The sequence below is a fragment of the Rhinolophus sinicus genome, chromosome 14 (assembly GCF_057876585.1).
Source record: "Rhinolophus sinicus isolate RSI-liver-muscle chromosome 14, RSI-T2T, whole genome shotgun sequence".
Taxonomy (NCBI): Eukaryota; Metazoa; Chordata; class Mammalia; order Chiroptera; family Rhinolophidae; genus Rhinolophus; species Rhinolophus sinicus.
Genome location: NC_142514.1, coordinates 7,470,727 through 7,489,916, shown reverse-complemented (window position 1 = coordinate 7,489,916; position 19,190 = coordinate 7,470,727). Strand labels below are relative to the sequence as shown.

General features: G+C 46.9%; 1 protein-coding gene across 2 annotated transcripts in view; it reads left to right on the top strand.

Annotated features, from left to right (window-relative positions):
* Positions 1-19,190, top strand: part of MTOR (mechanistic target of rapamycin kinase) — a 115,982-nt gene that overhangs the window by 76,319 nt on the left and 20,473 nt on the right. For both annotated transcript variants that reach the window (XM_019746727.3, XM_019746728.3), the window contains exons 30-38: positions 1,163-1,302; positions 7,516-7,616; positions 9,444-9,559; positions 10,972-11,049; positions 11,258-11,365; positions 14,009-14,134; positions 14,236-14,367; positions 17,936-18,051; positions 19,011-19,128. In XM_019746727.3, coding sequence (XP_019602286.3) covers positions 1,163-1,302; positions 7,516-7,616; positions 9,444-9,559; positions 10,972-11,049; positions 11,258-11,365; positions 14,009-14,134; positions 14,236-14,367; positions 17,936-18,051; positions 19,011-19,128 — 1,035 coding nt within the window. The remainder of the gene's footprint in view (positions 1-1,162; positions 1,303-7,515; positions 7,617-9,443; positions 9,560-10,971; positions 11,050-11,257; positions 11,366-14,008; positions 14,135-14,235; positions 14,368-17,935; positions 18,052-19,010; positions 19,129-19,190) is intronic.

Below are 19,190 nucleotides of genomic sequence, written 5' to 3'. Positions count from 1 at the left end.
CAGCGGGGATTGGCTCTGCTGAAAACAAATGAAGGGAAGTCAAGTACAAGTTAACGACCAAAAATAGAAATGACCTCGGTATAGAGGTGTGAGAAGAAAAGATCCTTTCTTAGCCGTGTAGCTGTGAGTGTATGTACGAGTCAAGTATCAGTTTTATTTAGAAAGGAGAGAAGGGTAATGGGGGAAACTATTGTGGGCCCTGCATTATACAAATGCCACTGCAAAATCACACTGTTGTTAAAGAAATCCCTGGGGAGCCACTACCCTGGTCTGGTAGAGAAATAGCCATTTACTGAGCTGGTGATGAAGAAGCCCAGAAGACACAGCGAGGTGGAGGGCACATGGAGGGCAGACAGAGACATAAAACAGTCCCCTGACCATTTAGAGAGCTGCAGTCTGCAACTTCGAGACGGCAGCACCTCTTACTCACGTGGCCGACACTGAGTTTCAGCGTGGCACGCCATCTGCCTGGTAATGGAATCCATCCTTTGGCCCCTGACACGGGTAAAGCTGCCAAGCACTGAGCAGGAGGGAACATTGGATGGGAAACTCTAGAAGAAGGGAGGAAAGGTTTTCCAAAGAATTTTAAGTGGTAGTGTTATATTGTATTTTAAGTTACTATTTCCTGGAAGTTTAAAAATGCATTAAGAGATGCAGAGGATCAAGAGCTTTTAAAAAGTGGGTTGTTTTCCTCCAGCAAGTATGCAGATGTGGCCTGTCTTTCTGGCCCATCAGGAAAGCAGCTGCCATCCCTGCCATGTGGCCTCCCGTCAGCACGCCAGCAGATCAAGGCCTTGGCATCCTTGCAAGAGCTCTGCTCGGGGCTTCCTGCTGTCCCAAATGGTTTCCCTGCATCCCTGCACGCTGGAGTTCTGGTGACCTCTGTGTCATGGCAGGAAGTGACGGGGGGAGGAGCATGGCCTGTCACCTGTCTCAGATTATCCCAGGATCATTCCATCAGTGCGCCAAGGAACCACCCGTGCCATCGTCACCAAACATACCCCCAGATATTCTGAAGGTCTTTGCAATCAAGCCGAGACGTAGTATGATAGGTGAAGTGTCGTACATACAGCACAGCGCCGTCGGAGAGAGTGTGTGGATTAAAAACTGTGCCCCTCCTGTTCTCCGTGACTCACAACAGTCCTCCTTTTCCACTTGGCAGGAGATCCAGGCTACCTGGTACGAGAAACTGCATGAGTGGGAGGACGCCCTTGTCGCCTATGACAAGAAAATGGACACCAACAAGGATGACCCAGAGCTGATGCTGGGCCGCATGCGCTGCCTCGAGGCCTTGGGGGAATGGTGAGCTGCCTCGGGACAATGGCTGCTAGAGACGTCATCTCTTTGATCTTTGGATTTGAAAGGCTCCCGCAGACAGAGTTCTTATCCAAGATTTTCATTTGTGTTTCACTTGGTATTTTCCCAGGAATCATCTATCACTTTGGTGTTTTTCCCTCTCTGTTCTTTCTCAGTGCTACATAGAAAGGCTCTTTTCAAAAACAAAACAAAACAAAAACTTAAACTTTATAATGCTCTAGGACAGGCTAGGCTTGGGTGTGCTCCTGGGATCTGCACCGACCCCTTGCATCGGCCTCTGGACCCTGACTGACTGAGGAAGACCTCCTATCCTTTTCTTCATTATTCAGCTCTTGCTAATGAGTTTAGGAAAGAAAAACTCAGGTGCCCTCTTCAGGTGCTTCACCTTATCGGATGCTTGGTCTGTGCCCAGCACTCTGCTGGGCTCCCGGGGTAAAAAATACAGAAAATCAGGCCTCCATTGTGAGGTTGATGAGACGAGCACATAACAGATAGTTATTGAAGCCTGAAAGAACAGTGACAGTGGAGTGAGCACATGACTTTGGAAGACCACAGGAGGAAGAGGATGATCGTGCAGTTCTCCCCGGAGGAAGGACTAAGATTGGGAGACAGGTGAAGGAGCGGGGAAAGGGAAAAGGTATTCCAGGTAGAAGCAGTAGGGATGCTTCATTGAGAGCGCTTGCCTATGTCTTGGTTTGGGAAGCTTGGGAGGAATGTTGAAGGAAAAATGGCGTCCATTCAGTTTTCCAGCATGCAGTGGGGTTTTTAAAAAATAGTTAAACCATACTACCGTTGTTCAATAGTTTAACTACAGTTTTAAATGGTTAAAATGCCATACAATGTCCCCACGAGCAGATGATCCAGCTTTCCGTGGGACATGGAACGGTCCCCCCTTCATTCAGCCAGTGATCGTTGAGTGCTTATTCGTTGGCAGGGTCTGTGCCAGGCCCCGAGGACACAGCCTTGAAGGCGGACCTGATCCCCGCCTCCCTTGAGCTCGCAGAGTGGACAGACCCCCAGCCTGTGGTACCACAGTTACAGTGAATACAGTTACAAAGGGAGATAAGGCCCTAACAGGCTTGAAAGGTTCTGGAAGGCTTCCAGTAAGGAGCGATACCTAACTTGGACCTGTACAGTGAGGACGAGTGAGCACAGCATGTTCGGGGTTCTGAAAGGGCAGACAGTCAGGTGTGATGTGGAGAGAGGTCAAAGGTGAGGCAAGGGCCATAGCATGTGTGACTTACAGACCAAGTTAGGAGTCTGGACTTGAACCGAACGGCTACTGGGCAGCCAGCCATCCAAGTATTTGGAAGGTCATGATTGATGGGTTTACATTATGAAAAAAACCCTTTAGGAGCAAATTGGAGAGTGGAGTGAAGGGGGCCCAGAGAAGAGATGGCAAGACCAGTTCAGAGGCCGTCCGATGGGAGAGATGATGGATGGTGGCAAAAAGGGAAGTCTGAGGGCTGCGGGGCTGGAGCAGGGCCTGGATCTGGAGAGGTTTAAGAGGCAGCACTGACAGAATTTGGAGACTTACGGGGATGTGGAAGTGAAGAAGGGGAAGAAATTACACTTTGAGCTTCCCGAGTGAAGACAAGGCTGGAACACCCAGAGCTTCTCAGTGGCCTGAGCAACCCAAAGCCCCTGGTCCCCTGAACCAGGCCTCCAAGGAGCCGTCTCAGGGAGGTGGAATTCCGCAGGCCCGTGCCCTTGCATTTGGACCTGCATGTGGAACCTCTGTCCCTGGAGGCATTTTTTTTTTTAACTACATTCTTTATTCATTTTTTATTTTTAAGTATTATTTTTTGAAAAGGCAATATGCACATAGCACAAATTTCAGTAGTACAAAACACTGACAGCTGTGAAAGCCAGACTTCTCCTTGCCCCCCAGCCACTCAGGCTTCCCTTGTGCAGACTGCCAGGGAGGACCCGCGCACGCGCACGCATCTGCATTTCCATGCCGTGTCCTGTACAGCCCGCCTTGTGCCTGGTTTCTTTCATTGAACAAGTCTAAGCCCCTATTCCATGTCAGCAACGACAGTTGCTGCCTCGTGTTTTCATTGATGGCATGATAGTCCATCGTCTCAACAAACCTCAGGCTCTTTAGGCAAAGTTTGATTTGTTTAAAATCTTTATATGTTAGTAAAGAATATTATTGAAAATCAAAGTAAGTCTTCTAAAAAGAACGATCTCTTATTACTCATATTCTTTCTGTACCTAATTACAGACATTCTTTTGGTAAATGATTGCTATTTTTATTTCTTAATATAAAGTTATATTTGCAAAATAAAAGATGTCATATATTGCATGAAAATTTAGTGTCAATGAATTTAGCATTAGGCATTGATTGGATCATATATACACACCGGGGGTGCCAAAAAAATGTACACAAGTGGACTCTTTGGTCAAAATGTTGCTCAAGCAGTAGTTCGCCTGTAATCAGAAGTGTCTGGACGCTGATGGGAACCACTCTGAGCACCTCTTGTCATTGCAGAAGTCAGACGTGACTTGTATTCATCTTTTGTTATCGGTCTATATTGAGTATTATAATTTTAATAGCTTTTTACTTTTTTAAAATGTGTACACATTTTTGGGGCACCCTCTGTATACAGATAATAGTCTAAAGTGATTTGAAATTGGTTTGTCTGACTTAGCCATTGTTAGGGAGATTCAAATGTTATTATTTATTTATGTAATTAGCATCCCGTACTCATTTACCTCACCAAATTGAGGAAGCATGTCCTATCAAATCTGCTTTATTAGTTTGTGCAACTAAAGCTGTGTTTTTTTTGTGTCCAACAGTTTTATCTAAAATTGCACTGTCCAATATGGTGGCCACTAGCCAGCTATGACTATTTTTAAATTCAATAAAATTAATAATCCAGTCGCACCAGTGTGCTCGGTAGCCAGCGTGGCCAGTGGCCACCCTACAGAACAATGTAGACATAAGACATTTCCATCACTGTAGACTCTTCTGTTGGACAGTACTGATCTAAAACAAAAGAAAAGTATGTTAACGAGAATTAGCCACATTATTTCAAAAACAATTTTCTTTAACTTTCAAATTGGTTATTATACAACCATATGTTATTAAGAGGAAGGCTAAAAAACATAATGTAAACATTCTTAAAATTCAACTCAAGGCCTAAAATGACTTAGAATATCCCAGCTGCCCTTGGATTTACATAGGCCTGTCACAACCTGGCATCACAGTCTTTCATGCTGTGGCTGCAGCCCACTTCTTCAGCCTGTTTTCTCAGTGACCTCTGCCTCATAATCTGAGCTCTGGCCAAACTAGTCACCCTTCTCCAAACCCCACAGAATTTTTTTTTCTCTGCATTCATTCATTCAGTTCCCTGAAGTGCCTCTCTCCTCATCTCCTTTTTATAGATTTTGAAATCCTCCCCGTCTTTCAAGGGCCACCTGAACTGCCTCCTCCTCCCTTGAAACCTTTTCTGGTTCCTTTCCCTCCCTACCTTTTCTAAAGTAAAGACACCACTTTCCTTAGATAGGTTAAGTAGGGACAGCTTGGCTGTATTAGAGGAGACGTTAGATGCAATTTTGTCTAGTCCCCTTATGCGAGTTGGGAAACTGAGGCTCTTAGTAGTTGACACAGCGGCCTGGAGTCTACCAAGAGTAGAGTGATCCAGGTCTCCTGACGTTGCAGTACTTTGTCCCATGTATCTTTGATCTCTTGGATTTATTCCAGTTTTATAATTACCTATAAAGTATAAGTGGCCAGTGGTGCTGACCAAGGGATTTAAGAGTGCAGCAGGCTAAGAGATGAAAGAAGCAGAATTCCTTTCCTGATTAGAGGCAGGTTTCTTACATGGTTTATTCAGTCAATTCTGTTTAGAGTGCAATTTCTAAATTGCTTTTACATTGAGTGTATATCCTGAATGTGCCCGAGGAAGGTGTTGACCAAAGATGACAACAGGAGTGATCTGGGGCTACCCCTCAGCTAAGACCCTACCCCACCCCCATGCTCATCTGCCTCCAGGAAGCTAACTACAAGAGTCAGCCTCCCAGCCCCACGTGCAGCCAAGAGGAACCTAGGTAAACCCCTCCCCACACTGTTCCTTAAATGGCCTCTGAATCCTTGAGAACAGACTCTTTGAGAGTCAGCTAACCACTTAGGTGCCCCAAATGAAGGAACAGTTTCTGAGCTTTCGCGGCTGCGCCAGGTGGGAAGGTCAAAATGCTGGGGGTAGGCCTTGTACCTAGGCCTCCCTGGAGTACAGTGAGGGGCTCCGAAAACCCATCCTAGGGTTGGCCCCACAAACATCTCGGGTTTTATTTGCTCTTGTTCTCCCCCCACTGCCTTTGAGACTTAGAACTCAATATATTCTGCACTCTTATTTTTAACAAATGTGTGTGGGAGAGGACCCCCACCTGGTTCTGACAGCTGTTTACACAGCCACAGCCTAAAGGTGGTGCCTGTGGATCGGAGCAGCCTTTCCAGGGCGCTGCTCCTGCCCTGCTCCCTACTTTGTCTCTTGAGGGGACTGTTTCATATGGAACTTGTTCTCCGCCTCGGAATGAAAAGCAAAGCTAACTCCTTAGACCCGTGGTATCGAAAGGGGTGGTCCAACACTAGTGGGATGCTGAATTACTTGTGGCCACGAGCTATTAAAAAAATTTGACTTCTAGGGTTGGAAGGACCTGTCAGAGCTCACGTAGCTTTCTTTCCAGGCAGGACCCAACCAAGATATGCTGCCCAGAGGAGCTGTTCCTATGCCCTGAGCCAGTGGTTCTCAAACCGTGGCCCCTGGACCACAGCATAAGCATCCCGTAGAAACTTGTTAGAAATGTACATTCCCAGGGAAGTGCCATTCCCGTCAGACGTCCTGAATCAGAAGCTCAGGCCGTGGCACCTTGCAGTCCAGATGAAGGCGCCGTCCAGGGGATTCTGGTGCACATAACAATTTAAGTACTGCTCTGTGCTAACGCCCAGCAGAACCCAGTAGTGAAGGCTTCTGGGTTTGGACGGCAGGAAGCCAACACTGAGGTTCATCCTACTTCTGTCACGGAGCTTCACTGAGTATAGGGAAGGGTGGCTGCCTCGTTAGTCGTCCTCTTCGATCTTGGCTGTGTATTGACTTACAGTGCCCGTGTCCCTGGCTCGCGTGATCACGTGCCAGAAGTTAATGACTGCCGATTCTAGATAATGGGCCTGAACAGTTGTAGACGTCACCAGTGAGCTGCTCAGTGAGCTCAGCCTAGACCCCTTCAGCACTGATGGACTGCAGTGTCTTCATCTCTACCCCAACCCACCATGTCGCCTACAGCGGGGTGCAGCTCATGCCCCACAAGGCTTCTGAGCTGGGTCGTGTGGAATTTGTACCTGTTCGCTTGACTCTGCCCCCAATACCAAGTTCAAACACGTCGCAGCATCTCTCCGAGCAGGCAGGGAAGATTGAGGCGTGTCCTAGCTGAGTCTTGAAGCTCACGTGGAAGCAGGGCTCATACTTGCTCAGGAGCAGAGTTTCATTTCCTTTCATGCAAAAGTAGAACATGGGAGGGCAGCTGTTTTAATTGTCGATGGGACATATCTATTCTTGAGGGTGCTTCCGCTCCCTTTGAGTACTGGAGTCTTGACTATCATTCATAATCTCCGTATCTCCTAGTCCTTACCCACACTCATAGTAATTGTGCAAAAAAGCGGCGTCTGGATTCCTGGTAGATGGGCCCGTTTTAGATTGGTTCTTCTTCCTTCCGTGCAGATTGATTTCATTCGAGTTGCATTTCAGCCTGCAACCATTTGGATAATTCTTTCAAAAGCCAGCTCTCCCTATAGCTTTGAGCCCAAAATGAATATCCAGCTGTGTCTCTTCAGATTGCTTTCTCTGTAGACCTGCCAAAGGGAAAGAGCTGAGTTCATTGGCATATGAGAAGTTATTTAATATTTATGATGTGAAATTCGGGACATTTCACATCACGTAGAGCTAGACATGGTCCCTACTTTTAATAAACTCACTGAAATTATGAGTGCCAGGACATAGGAATAACAAATTCCTGATCACCTCTCTAGTAGGTGGTGACCCAATCGAAAGTGCTTTTTATGTAAAGGCTCCTGGCTCAAGGCCGGCCCCTATCATCCATTTCCTCTGTGGCCCCCCAGCTAACCCAAGGGGCCAAAGAGCTGCAGGCTAGAGAGGTGATTTCAGTTCACCTGACTGAATAATTCTTTTCCTGCAGGGGGCAGCTCCATCAGCAGTGCTGTGAAAAGTGGACCCTGGTTAATGATGAGACCCAAGCCAAGATGGCCCGGATGGCTGCTGCAGCTGCATGGGGGTTAGGTAAGACTGCCCTCACAGGCACCCCAGTCAAGGTGGGGAGAGGGAAGCGAGATGTTTGCATCTGAAAAGTAAGGCACTGTGGCTGCAGGTAGAGATGTCAGGGCTACAGAGGTGTAAAAACAGTCTGTGTTCACTTCTGTCTCTCCCATCTGTCTCTACCTGATGATTTTGACTAACTTGTTAGACATGAGTAACAATGGCTCTTCACGGAAAAGCCAAGGAAAACAGTGAACAAGCATCAAAATCAAGATATGTAGTGAGGTTTGTTTGTTTTGATGTTTTTGTTTTAAACAAGTTACTGGTTTGTATTTCTTTCTTATAAATAAAATCTAGAAGTAGGAATTCCCAGACTAGTGTCCTGGCTCCATTGTCATTAGCCTTTTTCCATATGTTTGCTTTGCATGGGGCCTCCATTTTCAAGTCTACCTCATGGTCCAGTATGGTTGCTGGAGCGCCATCCATCATGTCTTTATCCCAAGCAGGAATAAAGAGAGAAGACAAAAAAAAAAAAGAGAGAGAGAGAAGGCAGCTGTCTCCTTTTATTTTTTAACTTTTATTATAGAACTTTCCCAACGTATATAAGAGGGAAGAAAATGGTGTAATTAACTCCCATATGCCTTTCACTGTCTCCAACAATTATAAACGTTTTGACAATTTTGTTTTCTATATTGTCCTTGCTGCCCAATATTTGCCCACTTTACTCCCATTCTGAGTATTTTAAGGTAGAGGTTTCCTTTTAATCCCCACAGACAGTGTAGATTTCTGACACCAGGCCCAGCTGAGAAGATTACCAATGTCTGTGCCAGAGAGGTTCTTAATAAAAGGGGAAAGGGTCCTTAGGACGTTCCAGGAGAGAAGCTTCCCCCATTGAGTCCAGAGGAAGGTGACATAACCTTCTACCTACATTCTATCCCTCGTGAGTCACAGAGCTTATATCCTTTCCTTTCATGAGCTCTGGGCTGGATCCAGAACATTTTTCAAAAATAAATTGCATCCTGAGGAGTCACTGTTTGCTATTTTGCTTCTGCCCAGAGGCACAGAGAATGGCTAAGCCACTGGTCTGGAGTGAACGGCAGGAAAAAACCTTGTAAAAGCCGCAGCCCTACAGTTTGCAGCTAATGAAGCTGATAGCTTCTGCAGACCATCTTGGAAATCCTGGCATTCCATACATGCTCACTTCACCAGGGGAAACTGTTCCCAGCTACATTCTGGATGCACCCATTTCCCTAGTCTGCCACGGTGCAGAGACTACTGTGCTGTGACCTAGCCCATCTTTCTGTTATAACAGAGCCCCTGGAAATATTTATCTCCTCCCTTCTGAGGCAAAGGCACTGCCAAAGTGAGATGGGCAAACCGTCTGTCTGACCCTGTCCCCTGTCTGGGTAATGGCCGTTTTCAGTTCTCAAGGGGAAAATGTAATTTCCAATGTGCCATTGAACTGTGAGACGCTTCGCTCGTAGGGAAGAAAGCTATTCCATCTCACCTAGAGAAACCTGAGAGAGTTCTCTAGGTTAATGAGGTGCTGCATTAAATGCTCTTGACACGCGGGCTGGGCGCTCATGCCATTTCTCCCATCTTTTATGGAGCGCCCTGGAGCAGCAATAGGAGTCCTGTGTTTGGAAGACAGATGTGGCTTTGTTCAGTTGGCTTGCTCAACCCCCACAGAGTTTAGAGGGTCATTGCAAGATTTCGATACATCGTGCTCCAGTTTGTGTGGTTTGAAACCCAAGCTAAATGCAAGTAACAATGACCCCTATTGAGATGCTGCCTTTAGCCCAGCAAGTTGACCACCCTAATGCTTTTCTCTGTGTGTCTGTCTGTCGGTAGGTCAGTGGGACAGCATGGAAGAGTACACCTGTATGATCCCTCGGGACACCCACGATGGGGCATTTTATAGAGCTGTGCTGGCATTACATCAGGACCTCTTCTCCCTGGCACAACAGGTAAAACCCCACACGTACCCAGACCATCTAGCAAAGAAAAGGTAATTACGCGTGGCCTGTCAGTTCCTAGGCATATGACATCTGTAGGAATAGGCTGTTATACTTCAGCTCTGGTGTTTGGCTCGGTGAACTCATTAGAATGGCTTTGGAGCATTATATTCCATAAGAAGAAGACTGCCAGCACTTTAGCTGGGGCCACGTTCTGCTCTGAGAGGGACAGACGTGTTCTGGAAGTAACCGTTTAGATTGCTTTTGGAGTTAGCCTCCTGGGTCATCATGGCACTCTTTTTACCACCCAGCCTAGCATTCCTTGTAGTACAGAGAAGCTGTCCACGTCACCAAGGGAGGATTTGGAGAATAGCCATCCTGCTCTGCAGCAGAAGTCAGTCACAGGTTCCTTCTGGCTGTGCAGGTATATCACACATTGGTGACCTTCTCGGAAAGCCAGCACATTATCTGAAAACCCTGTGCTGACTTGCAGAATGAAATAATGAAGTAATCACATCCGCCCTGTCAGGCCCAGGTTGTCTGAGCACTTACAGGATGGGGACACAGTAATTAACCTTAAACATTCAAACAAGGAAAAGCTCCGCATGAAGGGCTTTTAATTGATGAGACAGAAGACTCAAACTGGCTCCGCGGCCACTGCTGGGACTCTGATTTACATGGTGAGAACTGAACCTGGGCCGTCCCAGTCACCAGCCAGAGGCTCCTGTTTACAGGGAGAGCTTTGGGCATCTCTCTGCCAGTCTCAGAGGCACTTTCTCATGAGGACAAAATGCTTCGAAGTTAGAGATGACCACCTGGAGCCAGTTAAGTGTTTGCATACTCCATTTCCACAAACCTGCCCAGCAAGGGAAAATGGAAAGCAGGGTGACCTCCAAATCGTCCTCTTGTGTTCTGAGATTCAAGGACACGGTGATTCTAAGCACTTATTTCCCCTTGTTACTCAGGATTTGGGGTGTTATCATAGATGTTAAGCTTTTGGCTGCCACACATTTCTGTCTTTTCTGAGCAATCAAATAGTACTTTTCTCCGGGGCAGCCAGTTAGCTCAGTTCATTAGAGCACGGTGCTCTTAACAACAAGGTTGCCGGTTCGATCCCCACATGGGCCACTGTGAGCTGTTCCCTCCACAACTAGATTGAAACAACTACTTGACTTGGAGCTGATGGGTACTGGAAAAACACACTTAAATAAATTTAAAAAGTGGAAAAAAAAAAAGAAAAATAGTGCTCTTCTCTAGCCATTCAGGTCTAGGGAGAGGTTTCTTCCCTTGGAATTTTTCTCTTCATCACTGGAACTTAAGTGAGATAGATAACTTCTGCAGCTCGTTGGGAGGCCTGAAGATAGCACTACCTTCAGCTCCCAAGTCCACAGCTCAAGTCCAGGGGCTCCCTGTTTCTCTCCTAGTGCATCGACAAAGCCAGGGACCTGCTGGATGCTGAGCTAACTGCCATGGCAGGAGAGAGCTACAGTCGGGCATATGGGGTGAGTGTCGAATATTCTGCATGGTGTCACTTTAGAGGCTCATTTCAGTTCTTTTCTCAGAGTGGGCTGCTGAGGATGCACAGGCTGCTGAGCACATACCTGTGTGTGCTCAGCAGACACCCTGCCACCAGGAGGAATGATGGAAATGAGCCCTGGCTCTTTGATTGTTCCTGCAGTATTAAGTTGGAATGTGATTTGCTTCCATCAGGCCATGGTTTCTTGCCACATGCTCTCCGAGCTGGAGGAGGTTATCCAGTACAAACTTGTCCCCGAGCGACGAGAGATCATCCGCCAGATTTGGTGGGAGAGACTGCAGGTGAGCCTAGTACAAAGCCCCGGGTCACCTGCCCACCTCCCTCTCCTGATTTTGCTCAGCATATGCTTTCTAAAGCCTCCTCAGAGGCTGGTTTGCATTCAGAGGAAAACATCCGATGGTTTTTCCACTAAGCCTTTGGCTGTGAGAGGCTGACTGATTTTCCAGCCTCCTTTTACCTTTCTCTAGGAATAAAAGAAAATGTCTTTAATAAGTGACACTGATGGCCAGGCAATTGAGAATCTTAACCTCAGAATCAGTGGTTTTCAACTTTAGCTGCACAATAAAATAACTGGAAAGCTTTAAAGAATCCAGATACCCAGGCCACTTCCCAGCCCAAATAAATCAAAATTGCTGGGGAGAGACCCCAGATCAGTATCTTTTTAGCCTCCCCAGATGATTTCAGTCTGCAGCCAACACTGAGAACCCCGGCTGGCCATCCAGCTCTTTTAATGGGCTTGCCTGCTATTCTCATTGACCAACGCCTGCCGTTGGCACGTCCTCAGGTCATGGCCATCCCATGATCTCTGCTCGGACCTTTCCCACTGAAGTTTCCCCCAGAGAAACTTCCAAGTCATCCGTTGGTGTTTTCATTGCATATTCTGATCATTTAGCATGGGGAGCTGTCAGTTCCAGATCTGGCAGTGAGCAGTCTTCAGCGTTCTTGGAAAGGAAGTGCTCCCATTCCTTGAGTCAGTAGGAGGGGACGTTCACGGGCAAGAGAGAGAGAGAGAAAGCCTTCACTCTCCAGAAGCCACGTGTCCCCCTGCCTGTCATGATCAACTGCCTCAATTTTAAACTATTTCCTTTTGGCCTAATCCACACCCAATTCCAAATTCTGTCTTTAGACCAGTCAAGGTTTGCACTTCCAAGCGCCTCAGTTGGCTGTGACAAAGCCTTTTGACTCCAGGCTGCATTCCTGTCCCAGCGACTCGGCACATCCCACTGGACAGGAAAGTGCAGCGGGCAGAGGCTCGTCTGTGAATATAGTAGTCATTTATGCTCTGCAGAGCACATGCAGTTCCTCCGCATGTTTTATTAGCAATTCTGAAATGCCCAGTGAGTGTTTTGATGGAAAATTGTCTACTGGACACCAGAAAAGAGTTCCACAAAGCAAGCGTTTCCTACTTGACTTGTACACATGCCGGTTTTTTAAGTTCCTATAATAGGGTAAAGAGTTTCCAAACCAGAGATCTGGTTAGTCTTCTGCCATTTGAACAAGTGGGGTTTTGTCCCAATAGCACCTTGCAAGGGGGTTGATTAAGTGAGTCTTGGGGAGGGGAGACCCACATGTGACTTTACGGTCCCCACGATACGGTCGTCATCTTAGCCTTCATGACTTTCCTATCTCGGGACAAAAGGTACTTTTTGGTTGACGGGGCCAGATTATTTCAGCATCTGGGAGAAACTAGCAGATGGTGAGAAGTCACCAAAACAATCACTCAGTGTACTTTTTTCTGTTTTTCTAACTTTCCAAATCACTGTTGTCACACGTAATGGGATGGAAAGATACAGTCCAAGGCCTCAAAATAAAGCATTAAGCTTGTGGTAGAAATTTGGCTCTTGTGGATGGCTTGCTGTCAAAAAACTCAACAAACTGCCTAGGCTGGAAGACTGCCATTTTGTGGACAGGTCATCTAAGTTGAAATCCCTAGCCAGTGTCTCCCGGGGGGCAGTTTGAGAGGTCAGCCTTCCTGGCATTGGATCTCTTCTTGCCTTGGGTGCTTTATTCAGGCTCGGACTGCGTCCTGTCACATGGAAAAGCCTACCGCCATTGCTGCTAGACTTTAGACTTATCTCCATGGAGGACAGCTCATTTGGTTGCACGGCATTCGCCCATGAAGTGGTAGATCTCAGAAACCCACTTCCCCTGGTGATTTGTCTCTCGAGTCTGACTTCTTATCAGTGGAGGTGGAAAAGGAGAGGCTCATTTTACTCTCAGCAGTCATTTGATATAAAATTAGCTTAGCCCCTTTGCTAACAATTAATTCACCCTATTTTTTAATTAAAAAGAATTTGTGTGTGTGAATGAACGAGACACTTCCCTTTCCATATGCAGTTTTTGATTGAGACAAATAAAAATGAAGAGGAAAGAATCTAAGCAAGGCCCCAAGTCTTAGTGCAGGTTTAGCTTTAATAACTTCAGAAATACCAAACGCCACCAACTTACACATATCATTTGAAAATTTAATTATTTAAACTTATTTTATGCTTAATTCGTTTTTTGAATTTTGAGTGATACATTTTAATTTCTTTGTCATCTTCAACCAGAGAGACTGAAAAAAAATAAATAAATAAAGTTAAAAATGCATTATTTATAATCCAGAAAAAGAAATATAAATTAATTCATTTAACCCTCACCATAGCCCTATGAAATTGGTACTATTTTTATCCCATTTTACAGATCAGTCACAGAGAAGTGAAGTAATTTGTCCAAGGTCACATAGCAGTAAGTGGCAGGGCCAGGATTCAAGTTCCAGAGTCTCTATTGTGCTGCTCAGATTTGGAGGTGCCCCTCAGAGGCATTTCATTCATAGTGCCCTTCACTTGAGAAAGCTTTTGTTTCAGGGTGGGTCTCGCTGCTGCTTGTGGGGGGGTCACGATAGAGCAGAGAACATATCTAACCCTCACTGCTGAATATTCCAGGGCTGCCAGCGTATCGTGGAGGACTGGCAGAAAATCCTCATGGTGCGGTCCCTTGTGGTCAGCCCCCACGAGGACATGAGGACCTGGCTCAAGTATGCAAGCCTGTGTGGCAAGAGTGGCCGGCTGGTGAGTCACCCCCACCACACGGGGCCGGGGCGGGGGGACCAAGGAGGGAACGGCATTCCTGGGCCGCTTCTGTTTACGCCCTGACCTCTCTTGTTTTTAAGGCTCTTGCTCATAAAACGTTAGTGTTGCTTCTGGGAGTCGATCCGTCCCGGCAGCTTGACCATCCCCTGCCAACAGTTCACCCTCAAGTGACCTACGCCTACATGAAAAACATGTGGAAGAGTGCTCGCAAGGTCTGTATCTGAAGCCACTCAATAGAGCAGGCTTCTCCAGAATGCTCACCTGCTCTGCTGCTCACTGCCCCGGGGCCCGAAAAGGAACAGCATCCAAACCACCGTGTCAGGGAGTTTGCTGCTGCTAGGAAGCTATTTGGCCTGATTTCGAAAAGTGAATCATAGTCAAGGAGGTACATGTATAGCATTGATCAAACCAAAGAGTGTAATCACAGTTGTATTTATTAGCAGCCAGAATGTGCTGGAACATAGAAAAGGCACAATTTCTGACCCCTCGGAGAAAGATGGGCTGGTAAGTACCCAAAAAAGCAGCATATTTGTGAAAACACTGACTGGAACTTTCACAAGACCAATTTGGTTGTTCAGACTTCTCGTCTCCTTTCCTATCATCAATTTGGGATTCCAAAACAACAACACCCAGAATATAATGCTGAAACCAGTAGGGAAAGTCATCTTGAAGCCAATGTAGAATTCCTCTTACTTTATTTACAGACAGGTCCTTGGGAAATAGATGTGGCTCCTGGTGGGAGGGGGGGGGTTGTTTATATTTTTTTAAACAATCTTCCAGGACGATGGTTGATGATTAATAAAAAGTTGGCCCTTGAGGCAAAATCAGCCCCCACTCTGTCTCCCCCATCGTCCTCCTTACCAAACAGAGAAGGGCGTCCCAGCTGTCCTCTCCATGTTGTCCCCACAGAAGTGCCTGAGATGAGAAAGAAATGCAAAGGAGCCGCCAGAGCCATGGCTATGGAAAGATGTGACAAAACAGTAGTTGTGTCTGCTGGAGGCAGACCTGGGAGACCCTGGGGCTGAGGGCGCTTGACTGACCGTGATTGCTGCCCAGTGTACGGTACCCAGGCACTGAGTCTTTGGGGCTTTCTGCGGTAGTAATGGCCCATGTTTCTTTCTCCAAATGTGCAGTTTGGGGGGTTTGTTTTCTCGTTGTTGTCTTTTAAGGGTTTGTTCTGGTGTGTGTGTTTCTTAGTCTCTGTAAGCCTCCCAAGCCGGAGCAATTCTGATTGAAAGCCTGACCTTCCTCCAGGCAAATGAGAAAAACAGAGATGCTGGACCTGAACACATGGTTCCTTCCCATGCATGGTCTCCAAGTCTTTGAATGTCTTGCCGAAGGCAGGCAGAAGGAGCCTTTTGGCTAATATCTCAACCAAGACTGGCTTCTTTCAACAGATGACCACAGCCCAACTTCTCCACAGATTATGGCCTTTTCTTAGGAGCCCAGATTCTGGTGGGAGACCATAAAACCACATGGATAAAAATTTAGAAACCTGTTTAAAGTTAGGTGCTTGAACTTCAAGCCCAGAGCTAGCGCTGTCACATCTTTGGAAAAGTTCAGGAGCTACCCAAAGAAAACTGAGTACTTAATAATATTTGTACTACTGAACACGTCACTTCTCTGAGCTTTACTTTCTTCCCCTGGAAGCAAAGAGTGTACTCTCTGCCTTGCCTAAGGCAGATGGAAGTGTTTGGGGAAGAGCAGACCCTGTTCTACAGCGAGGCATCAGGTCAAGGTGTACCCATGGGGTTTTCTGAGATCAGAGGCAGGCTGGTCCTTCCCTGAAATTTCACTAAGCTGAGAACAGGAAGCGGCCAGGCGATGAAGAACTGGGGGTACTATGCGCAGTTTAAACTCTGCAGCTGAGAGAAGAAGCCCCTTCCTCTGAGGGACCAGTCCCGCCTCTGTAAGAAGAAAGGATCATCTTTCCCCCTCCTCACTTCCTGGGGACGCAGAAAAGAAGGTGTTTTTAATAGAATTATTTTCAATACCTTGATAATAAGTTGCCACTATGCCACAGAGTAGAGAGAGCTTAGATTCTCCCGTGCTGGATAAACTCACTAAACTTAATATCGGGCTTCAAATCCAAACTAATACCCAGACACCCCAGTTTGGGCAATTTATTTTTTGTTCGGTGCCTTGTTGAGTCTCTGAAAAGAGTTTAAGTGTATGTGTGGTCTGTTGGTGACACAGCTGATGGGCTCTGAAAGCTTCTGGCATCCGAGTTCCTAAGTTAGTTCTTACCTGCTAATGTACAGTGATGGCGTGCATTATCTCTCACCTTTTCAGTGGTTGATCTTTTTAGGACTGCCCCTCAATTCTTTTTTTTCTTTTTAATCGGGTTTAAGTCTTGTCAGTATCGTTCTTACAGAAGAAAAACTACAGGAGCAGTTATCATTTCCCAGGTGTGGGATGCTAAGTAGTTCATTTTTCAAAGCCAGTGGTGAGTCGTAGGCCTCTGTGAAGGCAGATGTCTGAGGGAGACAGGTGTCTTGTTAACTGTTGGAACATCTGTGTGTCTGCCCTGTCCTCATGCGTGGATTAGCTGCCTGATAGATTGTTTGTCACATCATTCTGGCTCTGGGTTAAGCCCTATCTCTTAATACCTCGTATTTCCTTATGTTGAAAAGTATCTGAGGTTGGTCCTGGACCCCTAAGCCAGGGTGTTTCATTTTCCTTCAAGGCCATCATACTGACATGTTTCTCTTTTTTAAAAAAAAAGAAACAAAAACCTTTTATATGCTTTACTCTAAGGGAATCATTCTGACCTTATTTATTTGACGTGTTGATTATTTTCCCTCCTCTTCTGCAGCAAAGACACATAGCCTCTTTTTCACCTTCTCCCATGTGTCCTGTCCCCTCCCTATGTTGGTGGATTTTAATTTCACCATTTTTTCCACTTGAGCTTTTGATATTTGTCAGCTCTAGTTCCATCCTTGAAGCCCTTTCAAAATAGTATGGACTCCATTTATCAGGATCCTGGTGTGTCTGGATGTAGCAGGTTTATACGAATGGCTTGAAACTTACTCCTAGATCTCTGACTCTGTCTCAACTCTTCCCTAGTTCAACTCTCTGTTTCTAATCTCTGTTTTACTGTTTAACAGGAACTCGTGTTCCTAACCCACGTGCCTTCTGCTCACTTTGTATAAAATCCCATAGTGTAAATAAATCTAACTGAGGATGCTTGAAGATTTTGTTGCTAAGCCACCCTGTTCAACTAGATGTCTGCTTAGCTGGTGACTGCCTCCTGTTCCACGTGGATGCATGTGGGGCTTTACCCCATCTCTGTGTACTTACTTGCGGGGTACTAAGGGTGCTATTGGATTTTTATAACTATAGTTTTTGCTATGCTGAAGTGCCCAAGGTATCATAGTGTTTTGAACAAATACTGAAGTTCTACTAGCCGGAAACAATTTCCCATAAGTCTGATTTTCCCCCAGGGCAATCTACTGATAGTGAAGTAAGCAGTTATTTCAATTACTTCATACGAATTGTTATTTGGGGTAGCCAGGCAAGTAACTTTTCCAAGGCTTATTAAACTAGTAATTAAGGTTGACAAAGGAGAGCTAAGACTTGAGTTGAAAAAATATGAATGTTCTTGAAGAGCCCATCCGTCTCCCAGCATCCTGCCCTGGTCCTGTCCTGTCGGGTCCTTACCCTGCATTCTGACGGGCTCTGTTTTGAGGGCTTGGCTCACATGCCTGTGAGATACACCGTCCTTCGTTTCCTGTGAGGTTGCCCGCGCGCCCAGCAGCCCCCTGTGCCTCTGTCCTACAGATCGACGCCTTCCAGCACATGCAGCACTTCGTGCAGACCGTGCAGCAGCAGGCCCAGCACGCCGTCGCCCCCGAGGACCAGCACCACAAGCAAGAGCTGCACAAGCTCATGGCCCGGTGAGTCCCCGCTGGCCGGGCCGCTCGGCCCAGCCCCGCCGTGCCAGCAGCCTCTGCAGCCAGGAGAACGAGTGGTCCAGGCTCCTCGGACATCTCTCTCGCCTTTTCCTGGAGGGATCCTGGGCAGCTATGGAACGGTGCTGCTCCCACGTCCCTGCCACTTTATTCTCCCAGGACTCAGCAGCCCAGGAGCACCCGTGTGCTATTCTGCTGGTGTCTGGCTTTAGAGTTAGACTCCTTGTTTTGAAATGCCAGATGTGCTGCTCACCTGATGTGTGACTTTAGATAAGTTACTGAACCGCTCTGAGCCTCGATTTCCTTATCGTATGAAAAGGGCAGAGTGAGGGGCAGCTGGTTAGAGCGTGGTGCTGGCAGCACCATGGTTGCCGATTCGATCCCCACATGGGCCACTGTGAGCTGCGCCCTCCTTAAAAAATAAAATAAAATAAAAAGGGCAGAGTGAGAGTTGCTATTTCCTAGGGTGGTAAGGTGGTATGAGGATTAATGGAAAGAAGACAATGTCAAGCGTTTAGAGCAGTACCTGGAATAGAGTAGTAGCCGGTGAATGTTAGCTGTTAATATTACCACCGTAGAGAATGGAGGAGAAGGGAATAGTGAGGGAGAAACCATAGAGTAGTCAGTAAGCTCAACCGCTGTCACCCATAGAAAACGGATTGGGGATAGATAGGTCCGTACAGAGCCACCTGTGCAGGTCCCTGGTTTACACTAGCATTGCGAGACAGGTCAAGAAAAAGAGGTAGTGCCATAAAAATTTATCCCAAACTCCCACCTTCTTGCCATGTGCGTGGGCATTCCGTTGGCTCCACCATGTTGCTTCCTGAGAGCAAGAGTAAAGATCAGAAAGGCTTTAGTGCCCCCTACCATAACTCGTTCTCCTTGGGGGGAGGGGTGTTTTGAGGAGGGAGCAACACATGGGAGGCTTGTTTCTCTGGTTTCAGGTGTTTCCTGAAACTCGGGGAGTGGCAGCTGAACCTCCAGGGCATCAACGAGAGCACCATCCCCAAAGTCCTGCAGTACTACAGCGCGGCCACGGAGCACGACCGCAGCTGGTACAAGGTAACCCAGGCGCGCCGCGGCAGGGGTCCCCCGCTGTGCCTGCTCCACGTGGCACACCTGGC